A 14,849-nucleotide genomic window follows, 5' to 3' on the forward strand; every position below is an offset into this window, starting at 1 on the left:
TCTATCGGGTGGTTCTGGTAACCTCCCGGTACTCCGGAAAAATTTCCGAACCACTCGGAATCATTCCGATGTCCAAACATAGGCTTCCAATATATCGAACTTTATGTCTCGACCATTTCGAGACTCCTCGTCATGCCCGTGATCACATCCGGGACTCCGCACAACCTTCGGTTCATCAAAACACATAAACTCATAATACCGATCGTCACCGAACATTAAGCATGCAGACCCTACGGGTTCGAGAACTATGTAGACATGAGCGAGACTCAGTTTCAGTCAATAACCAATAGCGGAACCTAGATGCTCATATTGGTTCCTACATATTCTACGAAGATATTTATCGGTCAAACCGCATAACAACATACGTTGTTCCCTTTGTCATCGGTATGTTACTTGCCCGAGATTCGATCATCGGTATCTCAATACCTAATTCAATCTCGTTACCGGCAAGTCTCTTTACTCATTCCATAAAGCATCATCCTGCAACTAACTCATTAGTCACAATGCTTGCAAGGCTTATAATGATGTGCATTACCGAGAGGGCCTAGAGATACCTCTCCGATACTCGAAGTGACAAATCCTAATCTTGATCTATGCCAACTCAACAAACACCATTGGATACACCTGTAGAGCACCTTTATAATCACCCAGTTACGTTGTGACGTTTGGTAGCACACAAAGTGTTCCTCCGGTATTCGGGAGTTGCATGATCTCATAGTCATAGGAACATGTATAAGTTATGGAGAAAGCAATAGCAACAAACTAAACGATCATCATGCTAAGCTAACGGATGGGTCAAGTCAATCACATCACTCTCTAATTATGTGATCCCGTTAATCAAATGACAACTCATGTCTATGGTTAGGAAACATAACCATCATTGATTCAACGAGCTAGTCAAGTAGAGGCAAACTAGTGACACTCTGTTTGTCTATGTATTCACGTGTACTAAGTTTCTGGTTAATACAATTCTATCATGAATAAGAAACATTTATCATGATAAAAGGAAATAAATAATAACTTTATTATTGCCTCTAGGGCATATTGCCTTCAGTCTCCCACTTGCACTAGAGTCAATAATCTAGTTCACATCGTCATGTGATTTAACACCAATAGTTCACATCTTTATGTGATTAGTTCACATCTCCATGTGACTAATACCCAAAGGGTTTACTAGAGTCAATAATCTAGTTCACATCGCTATGTGATTAACACCCAAAGAGTGATCATGTTTTGCTTGTGAGAGAAGTTTAGTCTACGGGTCTGCAACATTATGATCCGTATGTATTTTGTAAATTTCTATGTCTACAATACTCTGCATGGAGCTACTCTAGCTAATTTCTCCCACTTTCAATATGTATCTAGATCGAGACTTAGAGTCATCTAGATCGATGTAAAAAGCTTGCATCAACATAACTCTTTACGACGAACTCGTTTCTCACCTCCATAACCGAGAAATATTTCCTTAGTCCTATAAGGATAATTTTGACCGCTGTCCAGTGATCTACTCCTAGATCACTATTGCACTCCCTTGCCAAACTTAGTGTAAGGTATACAATAGATCTAGTACACAACATGGCATACTTTATAGAACCTATGGCTGAGACATAGGGAATGACTTTCATTCTCTTTCTATCTTCTGCCGTGGTTAGGCTTTGAGTCTTACTCAATTTCACACCTTGCAACACAGGCAAGAACTCATTCTTTGACTGTTCTATTTTGAACTACTTCAAAACTTGTTAAGGTGTGTACTAATTGAAAAAACTTATCAAGCGTCTTGATCTATCTCTATAGATCGTGATGCCCAATATGTAAGCAGCTTCACCGAGGTCTTTCTTTGAAAAACTCCTTTCAAACACTCATTTATGCTTTTCAGAAAATTCTACATCATTTCTGATCAACAATATGTCATTCACATATACTTATCAGAAAGGTTGTAGTGCTCCCACTCACTTTCTTGTAAATACGGGCTTCATCGCAAGTTTGTATAAAACTATATGCTTTGATCAACTCATTAAAGCGTATATTCCAACTCCGAGATGCTTGCACCATTCCATAGATGGATCGCTGGAGCTTGCACATTTTGTTAGCACCTTTAGGATCGACAAAACCTTCTGGTTGCATCATATACAACTCTTTTTTAAGAAATCCATTAAGGAATGTAATTTTGACATCCATTTGCCAGATTTCATAAAATGTGGCAATTTGCTAACATGATTCGGACAGATTTAAGCATGGCTATGAGTGAGAAAATCTCATCATAGTCAACACCTTGAACTTTGTCAAAACCCTTTTTCAACAAGTCTAGCTTTGTAGATAGTAACACTACTATCAGCGCCCGTCTTCCTCTTGAAGATCCATTTATTTTCTATGGTTTGCCAATCATCAAGCAAGTCAACCAAAGTCCACACTTTGTTCTCATACATGGATCACATCTCAGATTTTATGGCCTCAAGCCATTTCGCGGAATCTGGGCTCATCATCGCTTCCTCATAGTTCGTAGGTTCGTCATGGTCAAGTAACATGACCTCCAGAACAGGATTATCATACCACTCTGGTGCAAACCGTTCTCTGGTTGACCTACGAGGTTCGGTAGTAACTTGATCTGAAGTTTCATGATCATCATCATTAGCTTCCTCACTAATTGGTGTAGGAATCACTGGAACTGATTTTTGTGATGAACTACTTTCCAATTCGGGAGAACCTCATCAAGTTCTACTTTCCTCCCACTCACATCTTTCGAGAGAAACTCCTTCTCTAAAAAGGATCCATTCTTAGAAACAAAATATCTTGCCTTCGGATCTGTGATAGAAGGTGTACCCAACAGTCTCCTTTGGGTATCCTATGAAGACACATTTTTCCGATTTGGGTTCGAGCTTATCAGGTTGAAGCTTTTTGACATAAGCATCACATCCCCAAATTTTAAGAAACTACAACTTGGATTTCTTGCCAAACCACAGTTCATAAGGTGTCGTCTCAACAGATTTAGATGGTGCCCTATTTAACGTGAATGCAGTTGTCTCTAATGCATAACCCCAAAACGACAGTGGTAAATCAGTAAGAGACATCATAGATCGCACCATATCCAATAAAGTACGATTACAATGTTCAGACACACCATTATATTGTGGTGTTCCAGGTGGCGTGAGTTGCGAAACTATTCCACATTGTTTCAAATGAAGACCAAACTCGTAACTCAAATATTCTCCTCCACGATCAGATCACAGAAACTTTATTTTCTTATTACGATGATTTTCCAATTCACTCTGAAATTCTTTAAACTTTTCAAATGTTTTAGACTTATGTTTCATCAAGTAGATATACCCATATCTGCTCAAATCATGTGTGAAGGTCAGAAAATAATGATACCGGCCGCGAGCCTCAACACTCATCGGATTGCATACACGGTATGCATTATTTCCAATAAGTCAGTTGCTTGCTCCATTGTTCCAGAGAACAGAGTTTTAGTAATCTTGCCCATGAGGCATGGTTCGCAAGCATCAAATGATTCATAATCAAGTGATTCCAAAAGCCCATCAGCATGGAGTTTCTTCATGCGCTTTACACCAATATGACCTAAACGGCAGTGCCACATATAAGTAGCACTATCATTATTAACTTTGCATCTTTTGGCTTCAATATTATGAATATGTGTATCACTACGATCGAGATTCAATAAACCATTCACCTTGGGCGTATGACCTCAGAAGGTTTTATTCATGTAAACAGAATAACAATTAATCTTTGACTGAAATGAATAACCGTATTGCAATAAACATGATCCAATCATATTATGCTCAACACAAACACCAAATAACATTTATTTTAGGTTCAACACGAATCACGATGGTAAAGGGAATGTGCGATGGTGATCTTATAAACCTTGGAATCAATTCCAACTCACATCATCACCTCGCCCTTAACTAGTCTCTGTTTATTTTGCAACTCCTGTTTCGAGTTACTACTCTTAGCAACTGAACCAGTATTAAATACTGAGGGGTTGCTATAAACACTAGTAAAGTACACACCAATAACATGTATATCAAATATACTTTTGTTCACTTTGCCATCCTTCTTATCCGCCAAGTATCTAGGGCAGTTCCACTTCCAGCGACCATTTCCATTGCAGTAGAAGCACTCAATTCCAGGCTTGGGTCTAGCTTTGGGCTTCTTCATAGGAGTGGCAACTTGCTTGCCATTCTTCTTGAAGTTTCCTTTCTTTCCCTTGCCCTTTTACTTGAAACTAGTGGTCTTGTCAACCATCAACATTTGATGCTTTTCTTGATTTCTACCTTCGTCGATTTCAGCATCACGAAGAGCTCGGGAATCATTTTCGCCATCCCTTGCATATCACAGTTCATCACGAAGTTCAAGTAACTTGGTGATAGTGACTAGAGAATTTTGTCAATCACTATTTTATCTGGAAGATAAACTCCCACTTGATTCAAGCGATTATAATACTCAGACATTCTAAGCACATGCTCACTAGCTGAGCTATTCTCCTCCATCTTGTAGGCAAAGTACTTGTGAGAGGTCTCATACCTCTTAACACGGGCATGAGTCTGAAATACCAATTTCAACTCTTAGAACACCTTATATGTTCCATGGAATTCAAAATGTTTTTGAAGTCCCAGTTCTAAGCCGTAAAGCATGGTGCACTAAACTATTAAGTATTCATCATACCGAGCTTTGTCAAACGTTCATAACGTATGCATCTGCTCCTGCAATAGGTCTGTCACCTAGCGGTGCATCAAGAACATAATTCTTCTATGAAGCAATGAGGATAATCCTCAGATCATGGACCAAGTCCGCATCATTGCTACTATCATCTTTCAACTTCTTTTTCTTTAGGAACATATCAAAATTAAACGGGAAGCTACATCGCAAGCTATTGATCTACAACATAGATATGCAATTACTATCAGAACTAAGTTCATGATAAATTAAAGTTCAATTAATCATATTACTTAAGAACTCCCACTTAGATATACATCCCTCTAATCATCTAAGTGATCACGTGATCCATATCAACTAAACCATGTCCGATCATCACGTGAGATGGAGTAGTTTTCAACGGTGAACATCTCTATGTTGATCATATCTTCTATATGATTCACGCTCGACCTTTCGGTCTCCAGTGTTCCGAGGCCATATCTTCATATGCTAGGCTCATCAAGTTTAACCCGAGTATTCTGCGTGTGCAAAACTGGCTTGCATCCATTGTATGTAAACGCGGAGCTTATCACACCCGATCATCACGTGGTGTCTCAGCACGAAGAACTGTCGCAATGGTGAATACTCAAGGAGAACACTTATACCTTGAAATTTAGTGAGGGGTCATCTTATAATGCTATTGACGTACTAAGCAAAATAAGATGCATAAAAGATAAACATCACGTGCAATCAAAATATGTGACATGATATGGCCATCATCATCTTGTGCCTTTGATCTCCATCCTCAAAGTACCGTCATGATCTCCATCATCACCGGCATGACACCATGATCTCCATCATATTGATCTCTATCAATGTGTCGTCACATGATCGTATCGCCAACTATTGCTTTTGCAACTATTGCTATCGTATAGCGATAAAGTAAAGCAATTATATGGCGCTTGCATCTTATGCAAAATAGACAACCATAAGGTCCCTGCCAGTTGCCGATAACTTCAAAAAACATGATCATCTCATACAACAAATTATATTTCATCACGTCTTGACCATATCACATCATAACATGCCTTGCAAAAACAAGTTAGACATCATTTACTTTGTTGTTGGAAGTTTTACATGGCTGCTATGGGCTGAGCAAGAACCGTTCTTACCTATGCATCAAAAACCACAACGCGGTATAGTGATTGCTTTTTGATCTTCATAAAGAACCCTATTCATTGAATCTGGTTCAACTAAAGCTGGAGAAACAGACACCCACTAGCCACCCGTATGCGAAGCAGGTCGGTAGAACCAGTCTCGCGTAAACATACGCGTAATGTCGGTCTGGGCCGCTTCATCCAACAATGCCACTGAATCAAGAATCAACTAGTGATGGCAAGCAATATGTATATACCCACGCCCACAACTCCTTTGTGTTCTATTCGTGCATATAACATCTACGCATAAACCTGGCTCGGATGCCACTGTTGGGGAACGCAGTAATTTTAAAAAAATTCCTACGCACACGCAAGATCATGGTGATGCATAGCAACGAGAGGGGAGAGTGATGTCCACGTACCCTCGTAGACCGTAAGTGGAAGCGTTATGACAACGCGGTTGATGTAGTCGCACGTCTTCACGATCGATCGATCCTAGTACCGAAAGTACGGCACCTCCGCGATCTGCACACGTTCGGCTCGGTGACGTCCCATGAACTCACGATCCAGTAGAGTGTCGAGGGAGAGCTTCGTCAGCACGACGGTGTGTTGACGGTGATGATGATGCTACCGGAATAGGGATTCGCCTAAGCACCGCTACGATATGACCGAGGTGGATTATGGTGGAGGGGGGCACCGCACACGGCTAAGAGATCAATGATAACTATCGATTTGGTGGAGTCAACTTTGATGATCCGACTACAAACGTGCATGATGTTGTGACTTAGCAATCACTAAACCAATCTCCCGAGGTTACTGACGATGCTGGAAGCACGATCAGCCTGACCACGAAGGTCTATTCCTGCACGCGATCGAAGAACAAGCAAGAATATGATCATGCAATCTGAATATTGCGAATATAGATGAAGTATTAATAAAGGTGGGGATCCGAAAGCGGTCTTGGTCTGGTCGTTGGACACAAACGAAGTACACGAAGTTGCAATGGCTAACTTTTAACTAAACAAATCCCAAGTCTAAACGATGCCTTAAGGGCTATATTTATAAGGAAAAGAGAGGGGATTTTGTCCACCCTTGGCAAGGTGGGACTAAAACACCTCCTAAGTCGTTTCCCCTACAATATGGACTCTAAAAGTAGATTACATGGGCCTGGCCCAAAATAAGGTGGTGCCACACCAATAATAAGCTATGGACGAAATTTACGAAAGGCCATCTTGTATATTTCGTCCATCTTCTTGTATGTCATCATGGTGGCTTCAAAGTCCGAACATCTCCACTTGAACCTCCGTTCTTGTTCTCTGCGCACGCACCTTCATCTCTGTGCTTGACCATGCTCCAATGTTCAACCTTCTTGTCCGTGCTAGGCCCTTCAATTGCAAGCAACACAAATGTATCTAAGTTAGGCATCATCATATTCTCATGAACACTAGAAACATTACCAAGAAACGAAAGTACCTGATAATTTAATTAGCGTATCTGAGCTCTAGCAACTGTTCCAAGAGGTAAAATAACAAGGGATATGGGTGTAACTGTGGTAGCCATGTCCTCATCACTTGTAGAGCACCTTTATAATCACCCAGTTACGTTGTGATGTTTGGTAGCACACAAAGTGTTCCTCCGGTATTCAGGAGTTGCATGATCTCATAGTCATAGGAACATGTATAAGTTATGGAGAAAGCAATAACAATAAACTAAACGATCATCGTGCTAAACTAACAGATGGGTCAAGTCAATCACATCATTCTCTAATGATGTGATCCCGTTAATCAAATGACAACTCATGTCTATGGTTAGAAAATATAACCATCATTGATTCAACGAGCTAGTCAAGTAGAGGCAAGCTAGTGACACTATTTGTCTATGTATTCACACATATACTAAGTTTCCGGTTAATACAATTCTAGCATGAATGATAAACATTTATCATGATATAAGAAAATAAATGATAACTTTATTATTGCCTCTAGGGCATATTTCCTTCAAGCGTCCGCCCTGAGCCACCTTCAATGTAGAACGACGTGCTCTACAGCGGCATGAATGCGGGCAGCTGGCGCCGGACGCGGAACGCGCGCGGGAGGGAGGGTGTTGGTGGGCTAGGGCAGTCTAAAGTAGGCTTGGTATCGGTCCGGACTCCTGCGAACCTCCCCGCAGTTTGTCTCCGGTTTGCGGAGAAATCGCGTCCAGACCCACTCCATAGACCAATACATGTCGACGTTGGATGACTTCCGCGGTCCGGACAACGCGATCCGAATGGTCGCGGGAGGTTTGAGGGTCGGCATTGGAGATGCCCTTATTACTTACACGTGAGTTCACGGTAGGCTGGAAATATCTTTCTTTATACTGCATTGGCAGAGTCTTGAATTTGAAACCTCTTTGCTTTAATACCATATAGAATTCATACTTCAACCAATTTATACCTACTAATAAAGTGAGAAACGTTTTTGCCCGTTCGTTGGAGGTGGGGTTAATGCAAAGAGCTCAAAGCATAAAGCATCGACATAATCAACGTGTTTTCGCCACACACAAAAGCCCTGGAAGATCAAGAGGAGAAGGATGAGAGGGGAGTAAGGGCCACGAAGTCGCACGGTGGCTCACTTGGCGAGCCTACTACCACACTGCTATTGTCGTTCGGGAAAGAGAGTCTTTTTTCTTTTTCGTTTCTTAAAGTATTTTTTCTTTTTTGTTGGGTCCCACGTGTAAGTGACATGTTGTGTTCCCCTTTTTCCTGGTTGGGTCCGCATAGGGATGCAAGCCGACCGCGTCAACGGGAAATGTACTAATCCCGACTGCTTTTAAATTTTCGTGTGTGCTTTAATTTTGCTCTTGCGGACAGATGCGAACGCGTAGGCATCTTCACATGTAAGAGAAAGGGCATCTCATCTTAGTCGGCGGGCCTACTTGTAAGAAGGGGCAAGACCATCCTTCAAATTTTTCTCAAGAGAATTTCTTATTTGGCCCTTTCTTAAAATTTGGTTCCCTATTTAGTCCAAAATAAATTTTCTTCTCTATTTGACATCTAAAGTAATTTTTGTTTCTTATATAACACTTCCGTTCATTTTTAGACACTAACGGTGTTAAGTGTGAAATGAAAAGACCGCTTTGCCCCTAGTGATTTGTGTATCTATCGTGGATGTAGTAAAAAGGCAATCGGTTCATTTTAGGGATGTTCAACAAATACAACACATGCATATGTATGCTCCAAGATTTTTTTGAGAAAATCCAAGATTTTGGTTAGTTCATCATGTGCGAGTGTGGCTGCAGAGTGGATATGGCCCACGGCGCTGAGGCGGGCTCGGCCTTGAGCGTTCACACGGACATGGCGCTGCTGGCTCGTCTACCCATACCGTAGTGGTGCCATGAGTCGCAGACGGCGCCGACATTGCCTCCGGCTCGCGGCAGTCGCGATTAAAGATGTGCCCGCTGTAGTCCGACATAGCACAGGGATGCCCGAGCTCACGAGCGTGGCCCTGGATGGAGCAATGGAGTGAACGTCGGCGTCATCATCTGCAGGTACATAACTTTCGTTCCATCGAGACGAGCTAGCCGATTCCGCCGGAGTTGAGGTGCACGTGCACACCAAGCAGATAGGCAACTAGGTGAATTGATCCCACATGAGCGTGTTTGGTTTCCTGTGTCGCACTTGGCTAGCACCCGCCATGCAAAATCCACGTTGTTTGGTGTCCTATGTGGCCTACTCAGCCTGGCCCGGCGATGCAAAAGTTGGCCTCTCAGCAAGGCTGAGGGGAACGCAGGAATCAGTCTGAGCTGGAAACCACGATCAGCGTGTACATAGGTAACTTTGGAACGTGATGAACTAATCAAAATATGGTATTGTATTGATCATAGATATGCTATAAGTACAAGTTCTACGGATATTTTGTATGAGTTTTACATGCACATAACAGATACCTAAGGAACAAAATATTGTACGATACATATACATGCGCAACATCCGTTCAACATACATAAAACATGAGTGGACTGTTTGCGTTTTTATTATATCCAAGATAATCACACAATGCACTAAGGGCAACATGGTCTTTTCACCTCACACTTAATAACGTTAGTGTTTAAAATGGACGGAAGTATTGTATAAGGAACAAAAATTATTTTAGCTGTCAAATAGGAAAGAAAAGATTATTTTGGGCCAAATAGAGAATCAAACTTTAAGAAAGGACCAAATAAGGAATTCTGTCATTTTTCTCTCACGGCATTCACAGAATGTCATCACGACGGAAGAGAAAAAACATAAAAGCTCTTGTTTGGGGGCAAAATAGACAAGTGTGACACAATCAGGGGCTGAAATGTAATTGTCCCTTGTCTTTGTTATTCAGACATGGACCCGGGCTGGGTATGACCCAGGAGAGGACAGGCCGGCCCAAGCAGCCCATCGGCAGAGGCCCCCGTACTACACGAGTGAATGACTGCCGCAGCACGTAAGGCAGCATGCAGAGGTCAGCAGAGGGAGGGCTTATCATCGTCGTCTGCACTCTCGCTGACTGCGTGGGCCCGCCGTGTCTCCGACGTGACGTCAGTTCAAAAGTGAGGTCCAGCGGGGCGCGAGGCGGAGCGGGAAGAAAGTGGCGCGGGGCCGGGAAAAAGGCATTCACAAAGAACCAAAGACGTTCACAAATGAAGGCAGAGCGAACAAGCAAAGAAAAGAACGAGACATAGCCACAGCTGCAACCTAGTAGAACTCTCGCCCCCTCACCTCGAGTTGAACAGGAGGGTCGCCCCAGACACAATGAATATTAGGCGCAGCGCATCATGTACGGACTACGCCCTCGAAGAAATAATTGCATGTGTGTTCCTGCATGTGGCGGCGTCTTTTGAGAGCGGCGAGGGACTGTTCATCTGCCGCTGTACAGCAAGGAGAATTTTTCAATTTTCAAACCGTCCCATGCATGTTGTACTAGCGTGGTACTAGTACTAGATTTCCTTCTGACCGACTGTCGGCCAAAAATCTCCAACGCAGATTCACCAGCTTGGATCGCTATAATCCTCGGATCCTCTTTTTTTTTTCTCTGAGATCACTTGGATCCTGAGTATATTAGCCTACTAAGTACAGTTTATGCTGTAGCTTCACCAGCTTGCGTTTGGTGTAGCTCTACACTTCTACTATGAGTACACCTACGTGTATAAGTATATATGTATCCATGTGAGCTGCAAGAAAGTATCCCTCGAGCAACCGAGTGTTTTGTTCAGCGCATTTAGGAGAATCATATACTCCCTCCGTTTTTATTTAGTTCGCATATTAACTTTGGTCAAAGTCAAGCTTTACAAACTTTGACCAAGTTTATATACAAAAATATTAAGATATACAATAACAAATCAACAACATTAGATTTATTATTAAATGTACTTTCACATCGTATAGATTTATTATGATAAATGTCTATATTGTTTTCTGTAAACTTGGTCAAACTTTACGAAGTTTGACTTCAGTCAACTCTAATGTGCAGAGTAAATAAAAACGGAGGGAGTACTTTACATCTATTCAGAAAGAACAAATGGAACAGCTAGCTGGTATGTCGGTTCTACATTTGATATTATGCATTATTGTGGCCTTCCAGCCTTCGTTCATAAAACAAATATAACCACATCTTGGGGATCGCGTGTGCCCTACAAATCCTTTGCAGAGTATATAGAACTCATGTTGGTAGTACAATAAAATACTTACGTAGCAATTTGTTAAATAGTGTGATTGTGCAAGGGCCGGCAAATCTAGGTTATATACAGTAGTAGTCATCCATGGAATCAGAACACACACTTGTTTAAAACTGCAATATTACTGCATGCTAAGTCAATATTTCAATATCACTTTTGTGAAATTATGTACTCCATTACTACTATAACTGTGAGTATATATGTGCATTTTGGAAATCAACAAATGTACATGTTTTTTGAGAAATTTTTGTAAGCCCATATATTTTAACAGACGTAAGAACATTTCTTTCAAGAAAAAAAAAATTAGGATCATATATACTCCCTCTGTCCAAATATATAAGTCCATCCTCTCCAAATTTCGAGCCTAACCTTGATCATGAACCTAACTAACAAAATCAAATATGAATTAATGGCACAAAATTTATACCGTTGGATTTGTATTCAGAAGAGAGTTTGCAATGGTATAGCTTTGATGGCATATAGTTCATTGTTAGTCAAGCTTATATAGTACTCCCTCTGTCCCATAATATAAGACGTGTTTTGACACTATGACAGTGTCAAAACACGCCTTATATTATGAGACGGAGGGAGTAGAAGTTAGGCCTAAAATCGACGAGGGCCTACATATTTGGAGGGACAGGCTTATTTTTTTTCCGAAAAGGAGGACAACCGAGTAATACACACATCTTACATAAATTAACACTCACAAAAAAAAAATCTTCATTTCACCAATTTATTTGATGCATCTGAAAAAGTCATGTAGAACTGGTCCTAACTCAGTATGCATTTATGTAATTAAGCTCTACACAAAATATCCCTATGTGTACATCTATCACTGGACAAATTTTCCAGGCTTGCATGCAAGCTCCATAATACCACTACTGAACAATGGACCCTCTGTGAGTAAGTATAATAGATATTCCAGGTGTAAGCACATAAATTAGAAGAAAACAAGAACGTATCGTACCGGCAACCACATGTGAGAAAAGAAAGGCGATGAGATCACCAGAAAACAAAAACAGAAGGAAACCGAAAGGAAAAGACGAGAGGGACGGCATTGCACTTGAAAAAGAAGTAAGATGACAACAGAAGAAAGTATATGGATTCGAGAAAGCTTATGTTATACTGATTTATACGTATCGATACCGACATGTGATGTGCTACTTTTCGTGTATGTGCATACCTCCCTCTGTTCATACATTTCACAGACCACATGAATTTTTTTAAATCACACAAGTATTGTTAAGAGCACTGCTCATTGTCTCCGAAGTCAAAGAAAAAATTCTTAATTTTCTTCCTTGTGCAAGGACATCTCAGCTAATGCTGTACGAAACTGTATATATAACTGAGGCCTCATCAGCCACTGTTCAGAAACATGTACGTCCCTTTCTGAAGAGTGTCCGTTGAGACTGAAAGCGTGATGAATGGGACCAAGAAATGGAGAGAAAATATGGAGTATAATAATGACCACGATTAGGGAAGGCACTAAGACAAATTTGTTGGGTTGCTAATCAGCAGGACCTATAGGGCTAGGCATTCATATCAATGTGTCCCTATTGCACCCAAATCAACAAACAGTGGAGCGTGATTGAGCAGAACAAACTAAGCAAAGAAAGTTATCTCTTTCACCTATTTGGAAGATTAATTATTTCTTATCAAGTTTTCATGCACGGATTTTCTTTGATGATATGATGTACCCCGTCATATCATGATCCTATGCGAACTACTTAGACCTCTCTCTTATATATATATCCAACAAATCATAACAGCACAGTAATTATAATAACAAACAACTAAAATTATCATGGTGCAGGGATTAGAATTTGGATGTGATGGAATAATCAAAAGGGTAATTTGATGGTCTACACTTATCACGCTGATCCTTCTGCCGCTTCCTTCTCCTTCCCTCTCGTTGTCGTCGTCGTCGTGGCTGCCGCCGCTGCGGTGGTACTAGTAGCGCCGGCGCTACTACTTCTAGTCGGAGGAGACGCTGGCGTTGCGCGTTGTTGCTCAGCGGACTGTGACGGTTCGCCCTCGTCGTCCTCGCCGCCTCCGGAGGTCGCTGCCGCCTCCGCGGCGGTGACGACGGGAGGCGGCGCCGCGGGGGCGGACGTGCTGCCGCGCTTGCGCTTCTTCTTCTCGTAAGGGATCCCGCGCGCCTTGGCCTGCGCCTCGCGCACCTCGCGCAGGTAGATGCGCACGGCGCGCGCGGCGAAGGGGTTGGACTCAGGGCGGCCGCCGGACTCCTCGTAGGCGGCGCGAAGGCGGCCAATGAGCGCGTCGAGGCTGCCCCATGCCTGTCGGAGCGGGCACGCGCACGGGGCTGGCGGGTTCGGCTGGCCGAAGTAGGCGCAGCCGTCGGCGTGCACCTTGGTCTTGCCGAACTGGTCCAGGTACTTGAGGAACTCGATGACGTGCGCGCCGCTGCACCGCGCCAGCGTCAGCGGCGGCTTGTGGTTGCGCAGGTACTGCAGGAAGGTGTTCCAGTCGCGGCGCTTCTGCGACTCGTACCGGCTCAGCCCCGCCGGCACCGGGGGCTGCTGCGACAGCGGCTGCGGCTGCAGGTGCTCCTGCAGTGCGACTTGCTGGCCTCCTCCTTCCGGCGGCTGCGCATGTGGCTGTGGCTCTTCAGCCTTCTCCACGGCCACCGAGGATGAGGACGGTCCAGACTCCTCCGGCGCGCTCGCTCCCTCGCCGCGAGGCGCGTCGTCGGGGCCCGGCTCCATGGTCGATCGGCAGCGGCGCGCCTGCTTCTCTCCCACCCTTGGCTACCAGTGGTCTCTCTCCCTCTCTCTCCCCTCCTACGTCGTTTCTTGTTTTTGTCGGCAGGAGCGTGGAGGAGAGAGAGAGAGAGGCTACCTGGCCAGGCAGCTAGAGAGAGAGAGAAGGGAATGGAATGGGTTCAGAGGGGAGGTAGAAGAAGACTTGTTGGCTGCAGTGTTGGTGTTGGTGTGTGGAATCCTTTGCGGCTTTTGTCTTTGGTTGCGTTAATAGCGTCTCCACTACACACTGTCGAGTGTCGATCGAGGCGAGCTATTATCATTTCTTTATATAATCATGGTTCTTAGTGTTCGGCATAAGTACCCGTCCTTGTTGTTCCTTTCTCTTTGCAAAAAATATTTCTTTTTCCCCGGCCCCCGGCTTTTTATTCGTATCTTCGGAAACAAGTATCCGATCGACCATGCAGCCTAGCTGCGGTTATGTTTGTTTCTGCATGCATACCCCTGAACCCTCTGGATACTGATGATGCTTTTCTTGGGGTTGAAATCAGAGGGTTCACCCTCTAGTATCTTCTTTTCTTTTTTGAAAAAAGATCGTGTCCTTGTTGTTCTTGCGACCGTGCTCAATGGCTTT

The 14,849-nt window shown here is 43.0% G+C and overlaps 1 protein-coding gene across 1 annotated transcript; it reads right to left on the reverse strand.

The window, feature by feature from the left end:
- Positions 1 to 13,210: 13,210 nt before the first annotated feature.
- Positions 13,211 to 14,507, reverse strand: LOC123052627 (protein G1-like7). Its single transcript, XM_044475920.1, has one exon. It carries the CDS (start codon positions 14,219 to 14,221, stop codon positions 13,367 to 13,369), a length of 855 nt encoding a protein of 284 aa, XP_044331855.1. The 5' UTR covers positions 14,222 to 14,507; the 3' UTR covers positions 13,211 to 13,366.
- Between the last annotated feature and the right edge of the window lie 342 nt (positions 14,508 to 14,849).

Source organism: Triticum aestivum, chromosome 1A, assembly GCF_018294505.1.
Source record: "Triticum aestivum cultivar Chinese Spring chromosome 1A, IWGSC CS RefSeq v2.1, whole genome shotgun sequence".
NCBI lineage: Eukaryota > Viridiplantae > Streptophyta > Magnoliopsida > Poales > Poaceae > Triticum > Triticum aestivum.

Excerpts from the sequence above, each read along its gene's own strand:
- LOC123052627 (XM_044475920.1), bottom strand. The coding sequence starts at position 14,221 with ATGGAGCCGGGCCCCGACGACGCGCCTCGCGGCGAGGGAGCGAGCGCG.